This window comes from Mesoplodon mirus (genome assembly GCF_964341445.2).
Source record: "Mesoplodon mirus genome assembly, chromosome: X".
Lineage (NCBI taxonomy): Eukaryota > Metazoa > Chordata > Mammalia > Artiodactyla > Ziphiidae > Mesoplodon > Mesoplodon mirus.
The window spans coordinates 47,782,675-47,801,974 of NC_138981.1; the positions used below are offsets into that span (position 1 = coordinate 47,782,675).

General features: G+C 47.5%; 2 protein-coding genes across 15 annotated transcripts in view; one reads left to right on the forward strand and one right to left on the reverse strand.

The window, feature by feature from the left end:
* The window catches only part of KANTR (KANTR integral membrane protein), a 60,776-nt gene extending 45,454 nt beyond the window's left edge, over positions 1-15,322 (forward strand). The window contains exons 3-5 of one of the 3 annotated variants that reach the window (XR_014292445.1): positions 8,544-8,689; positions 12,911-14,368; positions 15,257-15,322. The gene's annotated coding sequence lies outside the window, so the exon portion shown is untranslated. Of the gene's footprint in view, positions 1-8,543; positions 8,774-9,199; positions 9,542-12,910; positions 14,369-15,256 lie in introns of those variants that run through there. The other 2 variants (XR_014292446.1, XR_014292447.1) reach the window with 2 other exon arrangements.
* A 13-nt stretch (positions 15,323-15,335) lies between these two features.
* The window catches only part of KDM5C (lysine demethylase 5C), a 32,173-nt gene continuing 28,208 nt past the window's right edge, over positions 15,336-19,300 (reverse strand). For 4 of the 12 annotated variants that reach the window (XM_082609450.1, XM_082609457.1, XM_082609449.1 and 1 more), the window contains 7 exons: positions 19,065-19,203; positions 18,390-18,569; positions 18,094-18,231; positions 17,311-17,910; positions 16,962-17,031; positions 16,624-16,823; positions 15,336-16,515 (listed from right to left, as the gene is read on the reverse strand). In XM_082609450.1, coding sequence (XP_082465576.1) covers positions 16,156-16,515; positions 16,624-16,823; positions 16,962-17,031; positions 17,311-17,910; positions 18,094-18,231; positions 18,390-18,569; positions 19,065-19,203 — 1,687 coding nt within the window. In that variant the 3' untranslated portion in view covers positions 15,336-16,155. Of the gene's footprint in view, positions 16,516-16,623; positions 16,824-16,952; positions 17,035-17,310; positions 17,911-18,093; positions 18,232-18,389; positions 18,570-19,064; positions 19,204-19,300 lie in introns of all 12 variants that reach the window. The other 8 variants (XM_082609448.1, XM_082609452.1, XM_082609447.1 and 5 more) reach the window with 5 other exon arrangements.

A 19,300-nucleotide genomic window follows, 5' to 3' on the forward strand; every position in this document is an offset into this window, starting at 1 on the left:
GATAAATAGATAGATGCTTTATATATCAACAATATGTATATGTGTATATATATATATATATATATATATATATATATATATATTCACCTGTTCAAAGTGTACAAGTCAGTGTCTTTTAGCATATTCACAGAGTGGTTAGACCATCATCACAATCACAAGTTTAAAATATTTTCATCACCCCAACAAGGAAAACCTATACCTGTTAGCAATCACTTCCCATTTCCCTTCAACCTCCATCTACCACCTCCCTACGCAACCGCTAATCTACTTTCTGTTTCTATAGACTTCCTAGTCTGGACATTTTATATAAATGGAATCATACAATATGTATCTTTTCTTTCTGGCTTCTCTCATTTAGCATAATGTTTTCAAGGTTCATGCATGTTTTAGCATGGGTCCGTACATCACCTATTTTTATTGCCAAACAATATTCCATTGTATGGATATACCACATTTTATTTATCCATTCATCTGTTATAGGCATTTGGGTTTGTTCCACTTTTGGTCTGTAATAAATAGTGGCAGCAATATACTGTGAGATATATTCAGCAACCTCAACTGCCTTACAGCACTATGGTGTGAAAACTCCTTATTTTTCCTGTCTACTCACCAAGGATGGACACCCAGATTGCTTCTGATTCTTTGCCATCACAAATTTTGATGTGATCAACACCCTCCAATATGTTTCCTTTGCACCTTTGCAAGAATTTCTTTGAGATATATGTCAAGGTGTGGAATTGCTGGGTCATAGGGTACATTCTTTTTTTTTTTTTTTTTTAGATCAAGGAAAGAATACATTTCTAAAATTCAACTCCTATTTTATATTTTAGGATTTTTGATCTAATTGTCACATAACATTATGTTAGTTTTAGGTGTACCACATAACGGTTTTATATATGTATATCTACTGATGACTTTTTTTTAAACATTTTTATTGGAGTATAATAGCTTTACAATGGTATGTTAGTTTCTGCTTTATAACAAAGTGAATCAGTTATACATATGCATATATCCCCATATCGCCTCCCTCTTGTGTCTCCCTCCCACCCTCCCTGTCCCACCCCTGTAGCTGGTCACAAAGCACTGAGCTGATCTCCCTGTGCTATGCATAGCCTTACACACACACACACACACACAAACACTTGGCCGTATTCAGCTTTAACATTTTTTTCACCAGTCTAATAGGTATAACAATATATCTAATTTGTTGTTGTTTTTTGGTTGTGCGGCATGCAGCATCTTATTAGTTCCCTGACCAGGGATCCAACCTGTGCCCCCTGCAGTGGAGCACGGAGTCTTAACCACTGGACCACCAGGGAAGTCTCTCTAGTTTTCCTTTAATTTCTATTTGTCTGATGACTACTTAGTTTGAGCATTTGTTCATGTGCCTGTTAGCTTTATGGCTTGCTTTCCTTTTCATATCCTTTGTAGACCTTTTTGCATCTGAAGGCCTCTCCAAAGTTTTACCTTCCGTGGGGGCTACACTGCTGGTCCCAAACCTGCGGGAAGCCTGGATGTCAGCCAGGGATTCTACACACTATACTGTGGGGGACTCACAGATGCCTCTCTGTCTCTGATTTCTTGACCTGTTTGAACAAACTTCCCTGACTCTGGTCCTCGGCACCCCCTTCTTTTCCAAGCCTCCCTTTGGATCAAGGCCATGGTAGAGTCATATTCATGCCTCCCTACTGACCCTTAGAATGCAACTCCTGTGCCCTCCACACCCCTCCACTCAGCCCTGTATGTGTCCACAAGCTGTCTTTCCCTCCCCAAAGCTAACCTTTTATCAGAAAACTCCAGAGACACCCCACTGTCCAAAATCCCCTGAAAGGTTGCTGTGTGGGGTCCTCTCAGGGGAAGGAGGCACTGTAGAAGCTACCAGCAGAACAAGGCATCCAGGAGGTTTCACTCTTGTCAAGGCCTTGGGCTACCTATCTGGAGCACAGCATGAGGATAAAACATGGGGCACCCTCTCCTCAAAGAGGCAAGGGTGTATGGGAAAGATGGAAGAACTTCAGAAGAGCTTGGGGCCTGAGTGCCAGGAAACCACAGGAAGGAGGCAGTGGAGCAGCCAGGACAGGGAGAGAGATACCTACGACCTGCAGTGGTTTTTGAGAAATGATGGCCATGGCCCTGGGGCACCTCCACGGCCAGGCCCCTCCCTCACCAGCCTTAGCACCTAAACCCTTCCAGATTACGCCCTTCTGTTCAAAAGTAGACTCTTGGCACCTCCCCGCCATCTTTTTCTCACACACAGACTCCTGCCTTTATCGTGGCTGCCTTCCTCTACTCCTGTCCTTATTTGAACCACTTCCCTCCCTCTGCTGCCCACCCCAGCATCCCACAAAATCCAGATCTAATCACAGGTTTTCTAGGGTGCCTTTTCTGGGTCCAAGTCTCCTTCTTTGTCTCCACTTACCTTCCTCCTCAGGAAAAAAGGAGGGACCTTCTGGCAGGTGCCCAAGGGAAGGGGGCTGGAACTGGAGCATGAAGTGGAAGGGAGTCTCTTCACCTTAAAGGGCTGGGTGTCCTCCAACACTGCCTTGAAGCTGCCGTCTTTCTGGAGGTCACCGTGGTCTGCAGAGCTCACAAGTCAAGGCTCTCAGTGACCATGGCCCTATAAAGTATAAAGCCCTGCAGTTTCCCACTTCATCTCCCTCCCACCCTACTTCCAGTGCTTCGGCCATTCCCTGCAGGACAAGCTGGGCCCTGCTGTCTGGTCTCCAGTCCTTAGCTACTGCCGAACCCTCAGGTTGATTCTCCTCTCTCTCCTTATAATTGGGCACCCTCTGGCTCATCACTCCAGACAGCTCATCACCACCTTCTCTGTGGGATCTTCCTTTACCCCTTCCCTCAGGCACAGAAAAGTGGAAATATTAAGCTATGAAGAATATATAGAGTTGAAATAGAGAACACAATAGAGGAGGAAAATAGTAGGTTGAATACAGATGAAGAATGAATAAGAATTGGAAGATCAGATTGAAGAATTCTCCCAGAAAGCAGAAGAATAAAAATATAGAAAATATTAAGTTAAGAAAACAAAGAGAAATGGAAAATAGAAGGCCAGCAACTTGATAGTAGTCTCAGAAAAAGAGTAAGAATAAACAAATGAGAGGAGAAAATATTTGAAGAATGGAGGTAAATATGCCAGGATTAAACTTTACTGGATATAAAATCAAATTACAAACATCAATTGTATTTCTGCATATAAACAGATGGAGTTAGAACATAAAATGTTTTAATTAACATTTAAATGGCATTTAAAGGGCCTCCCTGGTGGCGCAGTGGTTGAGAGTCCGCCTGCCGATGCAGGGGATGCGGGTTCGTGCCCCGGTCTGGGAGGATCCCATATGCCGCGGAGCGGCTGGGCCCGTGAGCCATGGCCGCTGGGCCTGCGCATCCGGAGCCTGTGCTCCGCAACGGGAGAGGCCACAACAGTGAGAGGCCCGCATACCGCAAAAAAATAAAAAAAATAAAAAATAAATGGCATTTAAAGATCAATTATTTAGAAATCTTAGAAATATATCTAACAGAGGACGTGTAAGTCCATTATGGAGAAGACTATATAACTTTTTAAAGAGATTAAAGAAGATGTAAATAAATGGAGTGATATACCATATTCACAGGCTGGTGGACTCAATATTACAAAGATGTCAGTCCTCCTCAAATTGATCTACAGATTCAATATAAATCCAATTAAAGCCTAACTTCCTTGATGGTCCGGTGGTAAAGAATCCGCCTTCCAGTGCAGGGGACGCAGGTTCGATCCCTGGTCAGGGAACTAAGATCCCACATGCCGCGGGGCCACTAAGCCCGTGCGCCACAACTGTTGAGCTCGCGTGCCTCAATGAGAGAGCCCACGTGCAGCAAACTGCAGAGCCCATGCGTTCTGGAGCCCTCGTGCCACAACTAGAGAGAGAAAACCTACACGCCACAACTAGAGAGAAGCCGCATGCCAAAACGAAAATCCCGTGTGCCGCAACTAAGACCCAACGCAGCCAAAAAAATAAGGAAAATAAACAAATTAAAAAAAAAAAAAAAAGCCTAACGGGTACTCATTGTTTTGTGGAACTTGACTCCAAAATTTATATAGAAATGAAAAAGGCCAAAAATAGCCATGACTCCTGAAGAAGAACAATATGAGAGGTTTTGCTCTATCAGATGATCAGATTTTTAAAATAAAGTTATAAAAATTAGGACCGTAGTATTGGCACAAGGATAGAAAACTAGTCCAGTGGAACAAACAGCTCAGAAGAAGACCCATGCATAGTTGCATAGTTGATTTAACAAAAATGTGGCACTGGAGAGCGGTGGTACCGGGGCAGTTTTTTCAATAAATGATGTTGGGACAATTGGGTGTCCAAATAGGAAGACAAGCAAACAAACACACCTAAATCGGATGTTTACCTCACCTCATATATCTAAAAAATCAAATAATTCACAGACAGATTATAAACCTAAATGTGAAAAGCAAAGAAGATAACATAGGAGAATATATTTTTGACTTTGGGATAGTAAAAGATTTTTTAAACAAGACACCAAAATTACTAATGATAAAAGGAAGGGATTGATAAAATGGACTACATTAAAAATAATAACGTATTTTCACCTAGAAACACTATAAACGGTGCAAAGGTAAACTACAGAATGGGAAAAGATATATTTGCATCCCGTAAAACAGTCAAAAATTTCATACCCAGATTATAAAATGAAATCCTACAATTCAACAAAAGATCGATAATCAATAGAAAAATATTTGACGGGGAATTCCCTGGTGGTCCAGAGGTTAGGACTCCGTGCTTTCACTGCAGAGGGCCTGGATTCAATCCCTGGTCAGGGAACTAAGATCCCACAAGCTGCCAGAAAAAAATTTTAATTAAAAAAAAGAAAAAGAGGGCTTCCCTGGTGGTGCAGTGGTTGAGAGTCTGCCTACCATTGCGAGGGACACGGGTTCGAGCCCTGGTCTGGGAGGATCCCGCATGCCGCGGAGGAACTAGCCCCGTGAGCCACAATTACTGAGCCTGCGCGTCTGGAGCCTGTGCTCCGCGACAGGAGAGGCCGCGATAGTGAGAGGCCCGCGCACCGCGATGAGGAGTGGACCCCACTTGCCGCAACTAGAGAAAGCCCTCGCACAGAAACGAAGACCCAACACAGCCATAAATAAATAAATAAAATTTTTTAAAAAAAAAGAAAAAGAAAGAAAAATATTCGAAAGAGTTGAAGGAGCACATCACAAGAGAATATCCAAATGGCCAGTAGGTATATGAAAAGGTGCTCAATTTCGTTAGTTATCAGGGAAATGCCAATTTAAACTACATGAGGTACTATGCTCCTCAGATTGGCAAAAGTTAAAAATCGACAGTACCAAGGACTGGTAAGGATGTGGAACAACAGGGCCTCTTATACTCTGCTGAACCTAAAGTTGCTCTAAACAATAAAGTCTATATTACAAAAACAAGAAATATCTGTATTTCTTCTAGTCACCAGACTGATGTAGCCTGAAATCAGACATAAAGCCAAATCCTGTAGGTTGCTGAATTACAGTGCCAGTTGAATTCACAAGATCTCCAGGTCTCTTATGTGAAATAAAAGTCTGCTGGTTGCTGGAAGATTGGGACCTTGGGAATTGGAATTGGAACATCAAGGTTGATTTGGATCGACCTGAGTTCCCTAAACACCAGCCCCCACTGAGTCTCCCTTGGTGGCAGAGGCAGCCCTTCCTCCCCAGTCTAATGGGGCTGGACCTGCATGACTTGGGGACCCTCTAAGGATTTTGCTAATCTTTCTCAGGATCCATTCATATCACCCCTTGGTGCCTCCATACCCATTACTGGATTCAGATTCCTGCATGTCCCAGGGAAAATAGAGTCAGACCTGTGAGGAGAAAGCCTAATTTATGTTGACAGAACCCTCAGTGATATATGTGGGAACTGATTCTATGCATGATAGATCAGAGAGAAATAAATGTAATTATAGATTGGGCCAAACGTTTTTTATTGTGGTAATATATATATAACAAAATTTGCCATTTTAACCCTTTTCAAGTGTACAATTAGGTGGCATTAATTATATTCACAATGTTGTGCGACCATCACCATTATCCGATTCCAAAACTTTTTTTTATCACCCCAAGCAGGCACCCATTAAGCAGTAACTCCTGCCCCTAGCTCCTGGTAACATTTAACCTACTTTCTGTCTGTATAAATTTGCCTATTCTAGATATTTCATATAAGTGGAACCTTAAAATATTTGTCCTTTTTTGTTTGGATTATTTCCCCTAGAATAATATTTTCAGGGTTCATCCATGTGATAGCAAGTCTGAACTTCATTCCTTTTTATGGCTGAACAATATTTCAGTATTTGTATGTACTACATTTTGTTTATCTGTTCACCTGTTGATGAACACTTGGGTCATTTCCACCTTTTGGCTATTGTGAATTACAGTGAATGAATATTGGTGTACAGATATCTTTTTGAGTCCCTGTTTTCGATTCTCTTGAGTATATACCTAGGAGTGGAATTGCTGGGTCATATGGTAATTGTCTTTAGCTTTTTGAGGAACTGCCAGGCTGCTTTTACACAATGGCTGCATCATTTTACATTCCCACCAGCAATGTACAAAGGTTCCAATTTCTCCACATCCTCTCCGATGTTATTTTCTGATGATGATGATGATTATGGCCATCCTAGTGGCTGTGAAATATTATCTCATTGTGTTTTGATTTCCCTATCCATAATAACTAATGATGTTGGGCAACTTTTCATGTGCTTGTCGGTTATTTATATATCTCCTTTGGAGAAATGTCTATTCAAGTCCTTTGCCCATTTTTAAATTGGGTTGTTAGTCTTTTTGTTGTTGAGTTGTAGGAATTCTTTATATATTATGGATATTAAACCCTTATCAGATAAGATTTGCAAATATTTTCTTCCATTCTATAGATTGCCTTTTCATTTTCTTGATATTATCCTCTTGATATTGTCCTTTGATGCACAAAAGTTTTTATTTTTATGAAGTCCAATTTACCTATTTGTCCTCTTGCTGCTTGTGCTTTTGGTATCACATTTAAGAACCTGTTGCCAAGTCCAAGGTCATGAAAATTTACCCCTATGTTTTCTTCTAAGAGTTTTATGGTCTTAGCTCTTGTATTTAGGTTGTCGATCCATTTTGAATTAATAGTATATGGTATGAAGTAGGCGTCCAACTTCATTGTTTTGCATGTAAAAATCCCGTTGCACCAGCGCCATCTGTTGAAGAGACTGTCCTTATCCCACTGAATGGACTTGGCACCTTAATCAAAAACCACTTGGCCATTTGACTTTTTTTTTTCAAGATTGTTTTGACTATTGAGGGCCCCTTGAAATTCCATATGAATTTGAGGATTGGCATTTCCACATTTCTGCAAAAATGCTGTTGGAATTTTGATAGAGATTTTGCTGAATCTGTAGGTTGCTTTGGGTTGTATTGACATCTTAATAAAAAATCTTCCAATCCATGAACACAGGACGTCTTTCCATTTATTTAGGTCTCCTTTAATTTCTTTCAGCCATAGTTTATAGTTTTCAATACACAAGTCTTTTGCCTCCTTGGTTAAATTTATTCCTAGGTATTTCTTTTAGATGCTATTGTAAATGGAATTGCTCTCAATTTCATTTTAAAACCCAGCTGATTTTTATGTGTTGGTCTTGTTCCTTGCAGCTTTGCTGAATTTATTAGCTCTAAGCCTTTTCTGCATCTGAAATGCCTTTTCTGCATCAATTGAGATGATCACATAGGTTTTTTTCCTTTGTTCTATTAATGTGATGTGTAACCTTGATTGATTTTCTGATGTTGAACCACTCTTGCATTCCTGGAATAAATCCCACTGGATCATGGTGTATAATCTGTTTAATATGCTGTTGGATTCTGTTTGCTAGTATTTTGTTGAGGATTTTTGCATCTGTATTCATACGGGATATTGGTCTATAATTTTCTTGTGATGTCTTAATCTGGTTTTGGTAGGGCCAAACTTTTCAGTATGGGTTCACTTATCAGCATTCCTGAATGTACTGTGTTAGCTGAAGCAGCTAGGAGTATTTCTAAGATTTGTCCTATTGATTGATTGAAACCTGGGCTCAACAGTAGCCTATGTTAATTGAAGTTAAGATGCCAGATGATGTACAATGTAGAGGGAGGAATCCAAATGCTAGTGGCACTGGTGGTATAGTGGTGAGCATAGCTGCCTTCCAAACGTTTAGAGTGGTAAGAGTGTTGGAATCAATTCATCATGTGTAACCCATTTAACTCACCCTCTAACTATGTGGACACTCCTTTCACAAAGGCTTTGAGAAATGCATTATGAGGTGTGGCAGAGACTAGCTAGGTGGTCACTAAGCCTGTTTCCTCTTCCTGTTTGGGACAAATTGAGATTACATTTTCCAGCACCCCTTGTGGTTGAATATGACCACTGTCTGAGTTCTAGCTAATGGAATGTGAGCAGAAGTGATGTACACTACAACTAAGCCTAGCTCATTAAAACCTCCCACGTGGTCTTTTCTTCTTCTAGTTGGCTGGGATGGAGATGACAATAGTACAATGGCGACCACGTTTTGAAGATGGCAGACCATCTACACAGAAGGTGCCTAGGACCCTGAATCACCACTTAGAAGAGGGCAGCCCAGCTATTAACAACTGTTTTGGAAGACTGCAGGAGTAAGAAGTAAATTTTATTGTCTTAAATTTCACAGATTTTTTTTCTGTCCCAGAAGCTAACTTTACCTTAACTAATACATAAATGTTGCCTCCTTAAAAAACATTGCAGTGGGGTTTTTTTTTTTCCCTGTAATTTGGGGTCATGGTGAGAGATGGGGATGATAGGATCACCTTCAGAGACAAGTTGCGTCTGATTCCTATAATGCATAGCAGAGCCATAGCAGTAATCAGAATGGTGATTTGACCTGTGGGGATCTATAGTGGTGGCTAATTAAACGTGGTTACTCTAGGGCCAAATAGATGGACAGCCTAATAAGGTCCTACTTGATTTATGTAACCAAAAAAATCTAGTCTAGCAAATTGAGGCTCGATCTAGTCCCCAAAATGTAGAGGAGTCCCAGCCTCTCCCCCAGTTCACGGACTGGAGCCCCTTGAATGAAGGGGAGGGTCTACTTACTACACCTTTCACAAGGGTGTATGGTGAACTCTCCCTCCTTGCTTTTCCCACAGGAACCTGCAGCCAATGTAACTGTGCCTTGGGGACAGGGAAATACCCAGACCTTTTGAAATAGACTGGATACTGGTTCTGAGTTAATCCCCTGTGACCTAGACATCACCATGGTCCACCAGTCAGAGAGGGATAAAGCATGCGTGAAGAGTCAGCCTGAGTCCTTCTCATATTGGGCTCACGGGATCGCAAATCCCATCCTGTGGTTTGCTGGTTCCTGGACACATTATGGGAATACACATGGTATAGATGGCATAAAGGGTAGGAGAGCTACGTATGAAGAACAAAGTAGTGAGTGGAAAGATCAGACTGAGGATCTCTTCTAGAAATCAACAGATAAGAATAAAGAGATATAAAATATTTTTTAAAAAACTAAAGAAATGGGGGGGTGTAATATTAGAAGCGGCCACATTGTGATAATAGGAATCCCAGACACAGAGAGAGATAAAAATGGAAAAACGGATCTATTTTGTGAATGAATGCCTGGACACAGGACACCATGTGACCTGTGCAAGCTGAGCTGCCATGGCAACATGTGTTAATGGTCCCATCAAGCCATGTGGTTGTCTATGTGCAGCAGCACTCTGCCACCAAATAGAGTAAGCTGCCTGAGCACGTGGCTCATACTCCCACTGGCTGCACTGCCGTCCCTTTCTCACGCCTGAGTCTCATGGGGCGTTCCCTGTGACCAGGTGACTCAGAGGCACAATATCGAAGCTTGGCTCACAGATGGCTTTGCATAATATGCTGGCACCAGCTGGACATGTCTAGCTGCAGTGTGATAGCCCCACTTAGGGTTGATCCTGGGGACAATGGGAAGGGAAATTCTCACTGCCTGATTGCATAGATGGTTAGAGGTGTAGATACCGCTGATTCGTGAGTAGTTAGTAATGATTTGGCTAGGTGGTCAAGGACTTGGAAAGAATAGGATTGAAATATTGTTCAAGGAGGAGGTCTTGGGGAGAGGCATATGGATGTCCCTTTTGGAATGGGCACAGAGTGTGAAGATAGTCACGTCGCACATAAATGAGCACTAGAGAGCATCCACTATGGAGAAAGATCTCAATGAGTTGGACAAGATGTCCTGTCCTATGGATGTCAGCCAACCTCAGTCCCTTACCCAATGGACTCCTGAACAAAATGGCCATGGCAGCATGCGTGGAGTTTAGGCACGGGCTCTATAATATAGACTTTCACCAAGGCCAGTCTGGCTATAACAACTGCTGAGTGCCCAACCTACCGACAGCAGAGGCACACCAAGCCCCACTATTGGAACCATTTGTCAGTGGCAACTGATTACAGAGACAGTACAAAATGAAAGCATTGGACCCCCAACATTTTACTGGCAGGAAGCAGACTGGGGAAACTATTCAGCCGCAAATATGTGATACCTTTCATGAAAAAGGAAGAAAGGCACAGAGGATGGGACCAAGAGCCCAGAAAGCAGAGCCAAGAGCCATGGAGAATTATTCCCAGGCCTTGAAACCTAATCCAGGAACTTCCACGTGCCCAGAGGGATTTCACAATTGCTATAGACCAGTGACTCCTTTATGTCTCCCGTTTCCCGTTTTTTAAATGGAATGGGACTTCCCTGGTGGTGCAGTGGTTAAGAATCTGCCTGCCAATGCAGGGGACATAGGTTCGATCCCTGGTCTGGGAAGATCCCACGTGCCACAGAGCAACTAAGCCCGTGCACCACAACTACTGAGCGTATGCACTGCAACTACTGAGCCCATGTGCCGCAGCTACTGAAGCCTGCACGCTCTAGGGACCGCGCGCCGCAACTACTGAGACTGTGCTGCAACTACTGAAGCCTGAGCGCCTAGAGCCCGTGCTCTGCAACAAGAGAAGCCACTGCAATGAGAAGCCCGCACACCGCAACGAAGAGTAGCCCCCGCTCTCCACAACTAGAGAAAGCCTGTGCACAGCAAAAACCCAACACAGCCAAAAATAAATAAAATTAAGAAAAAAAAAAGAAATGGAATGTCCGTAGCAGTATCCAGTGTCTGTTGCACCATCGTATGTTGGGTGTGTCGGGGACAGATAACTTGTCCCTTGAGTTTCACAGATCTACTGGTGGAAAACAAATAGAACTTAAGGACCCATACTTAAGGAATACACTGAAGGAGTCTCATTCACACGTGGACCTGATTTAGATGAGATTCTGGACTTTGAGGCAATGCTGTAATGGAGTGAGACTTTTTCAGACCTTGGAAAGGGGTGAATGTATTTTGCATGTGGAAGGGACGTGAATCATTGGGGGCCAGAGGACAAACTATAGTAGTCTCCAATATGGCCCCCAATGATCCCCACCTCCTGGTATTCACATCCTTGTGTAATCCCCTCCCGAGTGTGGTCTGGATCTGGTGACTTACTTACTTCTGGTGAGTGGAATATTGCAAAAGTGGTGGGATGTCACTTCTGAGACTAGGTTATAAAGACCGTGACTTCCATCTTGCATGTGCACAATTTTCTCCCCATGTCCCCCCCCACACACACACCCCCATTTCGTCTCACTTGATCAACTCTGTTGAAACAAGTAGCCATGTTGTGAGTTGGCCTGTGGAAAAGTCCACGTGGCAAGGAAACTGAGGATGGCCTCCAGCCAACAGTTGGCAAGAAACTGAGGCCCTCAGTCCAACAACCCACAAGGAACTAAGTCCTGTCAACAGCCACGCGCTGAGCTTGGAAGCAGATCCTTCCCCAGTCGAGCCTTGGGACAAATGCAGCCCCAGCTGACACCTTGATTGCAGCCTGTGAGAGAGCCTGAAACAGAAACCCAGCTAAGATGTACCCAGATTCCTGACCTACAGGAACTGTGAGATAAATGTCATTGTTTTAAGCCATTGTTTTGAAGTAATTTGTTATGCAGTAATACATAACTAATACAGGCAGGCATGGAGGTTATATACAAGTTCAGCATACGGACTTCTACCTACCAAGGCCAATCTGGCTATAGCACTGCTGAGGTCCCATCTGCCAGTAGCAGAGAGCAACACTGAACCCCTGCTATGAATTATGTCCTGGGGGCAGACTGATTACTTTGGACCCCTTCTGTCATGCAGCACAGGCTGTAGGTTCACAGAGATTTAACGGGAATCCCAGCTCTGCCAGGCTGATATTGCCTGAGCTAGACGTGTTCTTCGTAGAGTCTGTTTCCTGTGTTACCTGACAAGGACTTTGTGAAATATCTCACGTGGAGCTTGGCACCCAGAAAGGAGTTCACAAGAGGCTTTTCCCCTCCTTTTCCTGGAATGTGTGCGCCCCAGGGGCAGGGAATCCATCTGTCTGTCCCCAAATCCCTTTTCTTCCATCATTACAATTTCAGGGCTTCTGGGAAGCATGGTCAGTGTCTACCCCTTCAGGGCCCTAGTGACCATGGACCTCAGACCCCAGGCCCCACTCCCCTGGGGTAGCTAGCGCCCTTACCAATGAACTTTATGCACTGCAAAGGGAACAGAGTGAGACTCCAACTGCTGTTTCTGTCTCCCTCCTTCTGAGCCCAGACTGCAGGCCCCTGACTGGAAGTGGAGGCAGAGGACTCAGGCCTGGGCCTTGCCTTCCCTCTAGGAACTCCCAGTACGGGAAACCTGGGGGTGGGAGAGTGTTTCAGGCACCACCTAAGGCACAGTGGGGGCACTAGGGAGGGGGAAGGGTTTGGGGCAAATCCTTAGAGGAAATGATGTGTCTTCTCATCCCTGTGTCACCTGCAGACTCAGGAGCCATTCTGAGGGATATGGCAGCCTCTGGGAGAATGCAGCAGCAAGGCAGTGTCTCTACAGTAGGAAATGAGGTGAAGATACTGTGCTCCCCCAATCCTCTCTCCCCCCATCTCCCACTCATCTGGGCCCTCCCAAGGCAGTCACTCCTCCCTTTCTAGGTGAGTATCTGGGGAAGGGGGACAGATCTGCACCCAGAGCAGGCTCTCTGGAAGATGTCACATTTCATCTGGGTCTTACAGGATGGTGGCCAGCACCACTCCTGCAGAGCTCCTGGGATGCACATCACTGTGAGAGATGGGGCAGGACGGTGCAAAGATGGGAAATGCTGTCTGGAAACCAGTGAGCCCCTTACTCTGGAGGACCTTAGCCTGGGCCTAGTTCTTGAGCCTGGGAGCTGCTGTAGGTCGTAGGCACCCTCTTCCTCTCCTGTGAGGCCACGTCTTCTGGGGACTGCCTCGGGGTGGGAGTGGTAATGCAGCGCCAAGACTGAGCCCCTTCCTGTCCCTGTCCCAGCTCTCATATCCCAGTCTCCTCTGAGGTGGTCTCCAACCTTCTTTTCATGCTCAATTCCATACAGGTGGACAAACAAAAGACAAGCCTTTCCCCGTGGACAGGGGTATCCACTGGCCCCTGCCTCCCCTTACTTGCACAGCCCAGTGGCTCCTGGCCGGACGACTGAAGGAGGCAGGGCTGAGCCAGAAATTAAATCAGAGCCCATCAAATGCCCCAGCAATCAAAGCTGCTAGAAGTGGGTGAGCTTTCTCACTCACCACTAGGCTCCCATTAACTGGAAACCTTGAGAAGGGGAAGAAGAGCAGCAAAATGAACCCACTGAGCATTCAGATGAGAAAGGGGAGTGACAGTGTACTGGGGCATCAGGGCCTGGCTATCAGCCTTTAAGGCCTCTGTGCAGCACCTTGAGAGAAAGGAAAGCCCTTGCAGAGCCCGGCATGACGGGAAGCTGGTGGGCTGGCTTAGCAGGGCATCAGTGCTTTTGCTTCCTCCCCTGTATCCTATCATGAGCAGACTCTGAACACACAACATTAAGGACTACAGAGTGGTTCTTAGCCTTTGGAGGGACAAGGATCCCTTTATGAATCTGATGCAATGTCTTCTTGCCAGTAAAACAGATGCATGCAAACCCCCATAAAAACACATAAATTCTGGTTATGGTCTCTGATCTTAGAAACCCTAGCCACCCTCATTTTAAAGACGTTGGGTCCCAGGAGGGGGAAAAAAATTCTGTATTTAAAAGTGAACTCGCCTTGAAACCATTATGCTAAGTGAAAGAGCACAGTCACAAAGGATCACATATTGTATGACTCCATTTATATAAAATGTCCAAAACAGGCAAATCTATATAGATTAGGTGGTAGCCTAGGAGTGGGGGACCAGGGGAGAAGGGTGATGCCTAAGGAGTGTGGAGTTTCCTTTTGGAATGACGAAAATGTTCTGAAACGTTTTGCAGTGATGATCACACAACTAGAATATACTCAAAGCCACTGAATTGTATACTTTTAGGGAGTGAACTGTGTAGTATGTAAACTGTATTACAATAAAGCTGCTTTTAGAAAGTGAACTCGGGGGCTGTAAATTGCCATACACCTAGCTTTAGTCCTCATTCACAGAGGCAGGAAGAACCCCTTTACGGTAGAGAAAAACCAGGGAAGGGTTCCTGGAAGACCCAGCATACGGGTCGACAGGAAAGCATTCCAGAATGAGATTGCGTGGGGGGTGGGGGAGTGGTGGTCGTGGTGTTAGGGGCACCGACCCCCTGTGCAGTCGAAGATCTGCATGTAACTTTAAAGCCGGTCCTCCATATCATCCTCGGATTTGACCCACCAGGATAGTACAGTAGTATATATTTACTGGAAGGAATCTGCGTTTAAGTGGACCTGCACAGTTCAAACCCGTTGTTTAAGGGTCAGCTGTGTGTGTGTGTGCGCGCGCGCGCGTGTATCTTAAGGGAAGTGAAGCATCATGGATAGTTTCAAGCAGGATGGAAACATCCCTCTGAATCACTGAATTGTACATTTAAAACAGGTAAATTTTACGGTGTATAAATTATACCTCCATCAAGCCGAGAAGCAAAACAAAACACCCCTCTGGAGGCTTGAAGAGAATAGACTGGAAGGCATAAAGTTGGAGGCGGCTGCGGCAGGAGTTTAGTGAGAGGTGCCAGGGCCTATCTGTTGGGAGATGGGGAAAACTGGCTCAGGGGTAGAGTGGGAGGAGACATGGGATGTCTTGCCCATGGTTAAGGAAAACCTGGTAGAAGGCAGTTTCAGAACCCAGAGCTCCTTGGCTTCAGCCCTCATGCTCCCACCAGCACTGCAGCTCCTCCACTGACAGGTAATGGAGACACTGTTCTCCCCCACCAAAGAGAAATGCACTTCAGAAACATGTTTCCAAAAAATGTTGCTAAGGGTTTTATTTCTAACAAGAGGAAAATAATAAAATAAAATTAAAATAGGCTTCAGTTGGAACCAAGTTTCTTGTTTTGCTTTTTTTTTTCTTTTGAACAAACTAATTACACACCAACAATCTTCTTTTATTACAACATGAACCCAGGAGGAGGAAAGGAGACAGGGCAGGACATGGAGGGAAGATCAAGGTGGTAGTGAGGACAAGCACCAAAAGCTTTCTTCAGATCACAGGGAGCCCTGCTCAGCCCCCCAACCGAATTCACTTAAAATAAAAAACTGTGAGCACAGCTATGTGAAGTTTCCTCCTCCTGGGTGGAACAGTCAGGGGAAGGGAGGAGAAGGAGGCAAAGGGAGGAGGGAGGCAGGAGAAGGGGGGGGAAGGAGGAGAAAGAGTGAGGGGGGAGGTGAGGTTAGTGTAGCATGGCCTGGCGAGGGCCACAACTGGGGAGACAAGGGAGAGGAGATTCCCCCAGTTTGCATATGCACTGGCCGTGTCTCTGGAATGGTGCCGGCCCAGCCCCAGCCACCTCCCTGCCCACCTGCCCATCTGTCTATCTGCCTCAGGTGTCTGGGAATGCTGGTTAGAGGCTACCAGGGAGGGGGACTCCAGGGGCCGGCCCCCAGGAGCTGAGGTCTGAACAATACCTTGGAGTCAGAATATAAAAGTCAAGGGACTCGGGGATGGGCTGGGGTGGGGGGGTGGCCATCCCCCCTACTCGCCCACCTCCCAAGAAGCAGGCCTGATGGTCAGAAAGAGGATCCTTGAGGCCAAGGGGTCTCTGTTGGGGTCTGTGCTAGGCTCAGCCACTGTCACAATTGTTGCTGAGGCGACTGCTGCGGGCAGGGCACGTGCAGCCGGGGAGTCAAAGTGGAGAAAGGGGCCGAGGAGCCTGAACTGGCCCCTAGTGCCGGCTCCAAGCCATTCTGGTTCTCCTGGGTGCCGGGGCTGTCAGTGGTGGGCAGGGGTGGGCCCTCACCCCCAGTCTCCTCCTCCAGCTCCTCCTCCTCCTGGGCCTCCTCGGCCTCTGGCCCTGAGCTCCGTACCCTCTTTGGCTCTAGCTCCTCTCGGGCTGGGTCATCGCCCTCCCCACCCCGATCCACCTTCCGCCGCCGCCGCCTCTCCAGCGCCCGGCCCCGTGCTCGGCTCCCATGGCGCTCTGCCTTCTCCAGCTGTGAACACCAATGGGCAAAGAGAGGTGTGGGACAGTGGTCAGGCCTGGGCTCCCTGCCTGCTTGGCCTGACCTCCCATCCCTGCCCATGATCCCTCCTCTCCTCACCTCCAGAAGTGTGCGGATCCGCTCCAGGTTTGGAGGCTGCCCAGCCTGCAGCAGCTGCCAGATGCTGTGGTTCTCATCCAGGGTCACCTCAAGCAGATCCCCCTCCAACATGAGCTCCTCCAGGGGGGCCCGGGTTGCCTCAGGCAGCTCCAACACAGGGCCAGTCAACTGTGGCAACAGCGAGGACAGCAGCTCCAGGTCTGGGGGGTTGCAGGGACAAGCTGGGTTAGAGGCTGCTCCCGGTCGTACCCCCCACCACGACAGAGCCGAGGACCACGTGGGTCACTCTGGTGAGATCCAATAAACAGCCTACCCACACCTAAACCTACCTCTCTTACCTGAGCCCTCCCCCGGGGCTACCTTCTCAGGACTGGTCATGCTGTCTCCATTCTCCAGCAACCCCTGCACCTGCCGAAGAGAGCAAGGACAGGTAGCGGTAACTGAAGAACCAGGCCCGATTGCTTCCCCACAACCTCAGACTTGGGACCCTCCACCTCCGGGAGGAGGGCAGACACAGGCTGCCGGCATGGAGCATTGCAGGGATCTGGAGAGGAGGCAGAATGGGGCAGGGAGGCCAGGCCAAAGGAGACCAAAAATCAGAGAGCAGGGACAGGGCTGGAGCCTAAGTAAGGGTGAGGGCTAGGAGACAGGAATTTGAGGGCGAAAGAGCTGGGCTGTGCAGCTCACCTTAGGCATATCCTTGCCACTGCCTTCTCTGAGAGGGTCAGAGGCAGGGGCCGAAGGGTAGGTAGGGGGCTCCTCGGGCCTGGGTTCAGCCTGCAGCCGCTGGCGAAGCTCGGCCAGCCGTCCCAACACAGCAGTCACATCCTCAGAGGCCAGAGCCTGCCTGGCACGGCCTTGCCAGCTGATGGCCCTCTCTGTGAGGCACTGCAGGGCCTCACCCTCAGGCAGCCGCACAGGCAGTCTCTGCAGCGCTACCAGCAGTGCCAGGATGGTCTCCAGGCGTGGGCGCCGTGAGCGCATGCACAGCGGACACAAGAATTTGGTGTCCCACTCCCACCAGGCCAGCAGTGGGGATGAGGTGGGACTGGGCCTTGGGGAACTGAGGAGGCGGGGTACCGACACACATCGCCCATGGAACCAGTCCTGACACAGGTCACACTGCAGAGCTCCCACCCCGGCTGGCACCTGCCCACACACACAGATGGAGGTTGCAGAGGAAGCTGTGGTCGATGATGCCAGTGGACTGGGCTTGGCGGAGTTGGTGCGACGCAGCTGCAGAATTCCCTCCTTCTCCTTCTGTTCCCCCTCCTTGAAGGCCACGATCTGCCGTGCCCAGGACAGGGGAGGAGAGGTCAGCACCCCAACCCTCCTTCTCTGGCACCATGAATACCCCACTCCCAAACCAAGAGAACTGGGGCCCAGGGAGCAAGTGGTCTGCTCATGGCCACCTGGCTCAGACACTATTGTCACCAGGCTCTTCTCCCCATCTGGGCCCAAGCTCCTTACCACAGAGCCTGGGTCCCTGAGGTCCTGCGCAGACAGCCCCAGCAACTCTGTGTCAGATTTGTACAACCCCAGCTCCTTCTCCATCCACCGGCTGCGCTTGGTGCTGTCTGAGCCGGCATCTGCACACGGGCAGAGCACCTGAGGCAAGGAGACAAAGGAGGAATGTCCAGGCTTCCCCTCACTCCCACCCGCTCCCTCCCCTGCCCAGCACCCCCAAAGCCCCACTCATATGAGCTGTCTTCACGACAGCTGGGCCAGAGGCAGGAGAGGCCGTGGGTCAGGGTCCTAGGCCTCACCTCCAGCAGAGTGTAGCAAGAATTCTTCTTGAGAAAGGTCTTGGAGGCCTTCTCCCGCCAGGAGTGCGCCGTCAGTACCTGCAGCTCTAGCTGTCTCAGCTCCTCCAACCCCACAGGTAGGTCCCGGCCAACAGCCACCAGGCCCTCCAAGTCATCCAGGCAGGGGTAGTGATCACCATTCTGGCACAGGGGCAAGAGAAAGCTCATTTCAACTTGCCAACATCTATGATGCTACTCTGTGCCTGGCCCTGAGCTGGGAAGACAGACTGGAATCACAGTCTTGAGGCAGAAAAAACAGGGATCATCCTAAGGAAGGCACACCCACCTGGCTCTCTCTTACAACTCCTATATCCATTGGCTCAGCCTCTGGATATCCAGTCAGTCCCCAGGACCACCAGACTAGTTATTTTGTTGTGGTTTGCCTCTTCTATCCTCCCTGCCCCCCACCATTCTCATCCTAACCAGCATCCTATCTTCCCTCAGGCCAGCCTTGCAACCTTTCTTCACAATGCTCACCAAGCACGTTTTGCCTCCTCACGATGTGCTGTGACCCCTTCCTCTCTCTAGCCAACCCAACTCAACCCAGCACAACGCAATGTATGCCATCTCTCCCAGCTGGACTGAAGCTGTCGGGTGAACGGGGCGGTGGAGGGCGGGGGGCAACAGGGTCCTCACTTGGATCTCGTCCACATCAGCAATCCAGGCCCGGGCCTTAGCAAGAGCCTCCTTGAGAGCCTGGATGTTGGGCAGGTGAACAGGGATGTTTTCTGCCTCATGAATTATGGCCTCAAGCGTGGCTGGTGGATGCTTCTGCCTAAAGGTAGGGAAAAGAGAGGCCTCAGTGTGGGGTGGTCTGCCTGACCAGAAGCCCAGCCTGACTTCCAGATACAGCGGTATGAGCCCCTGGGGCT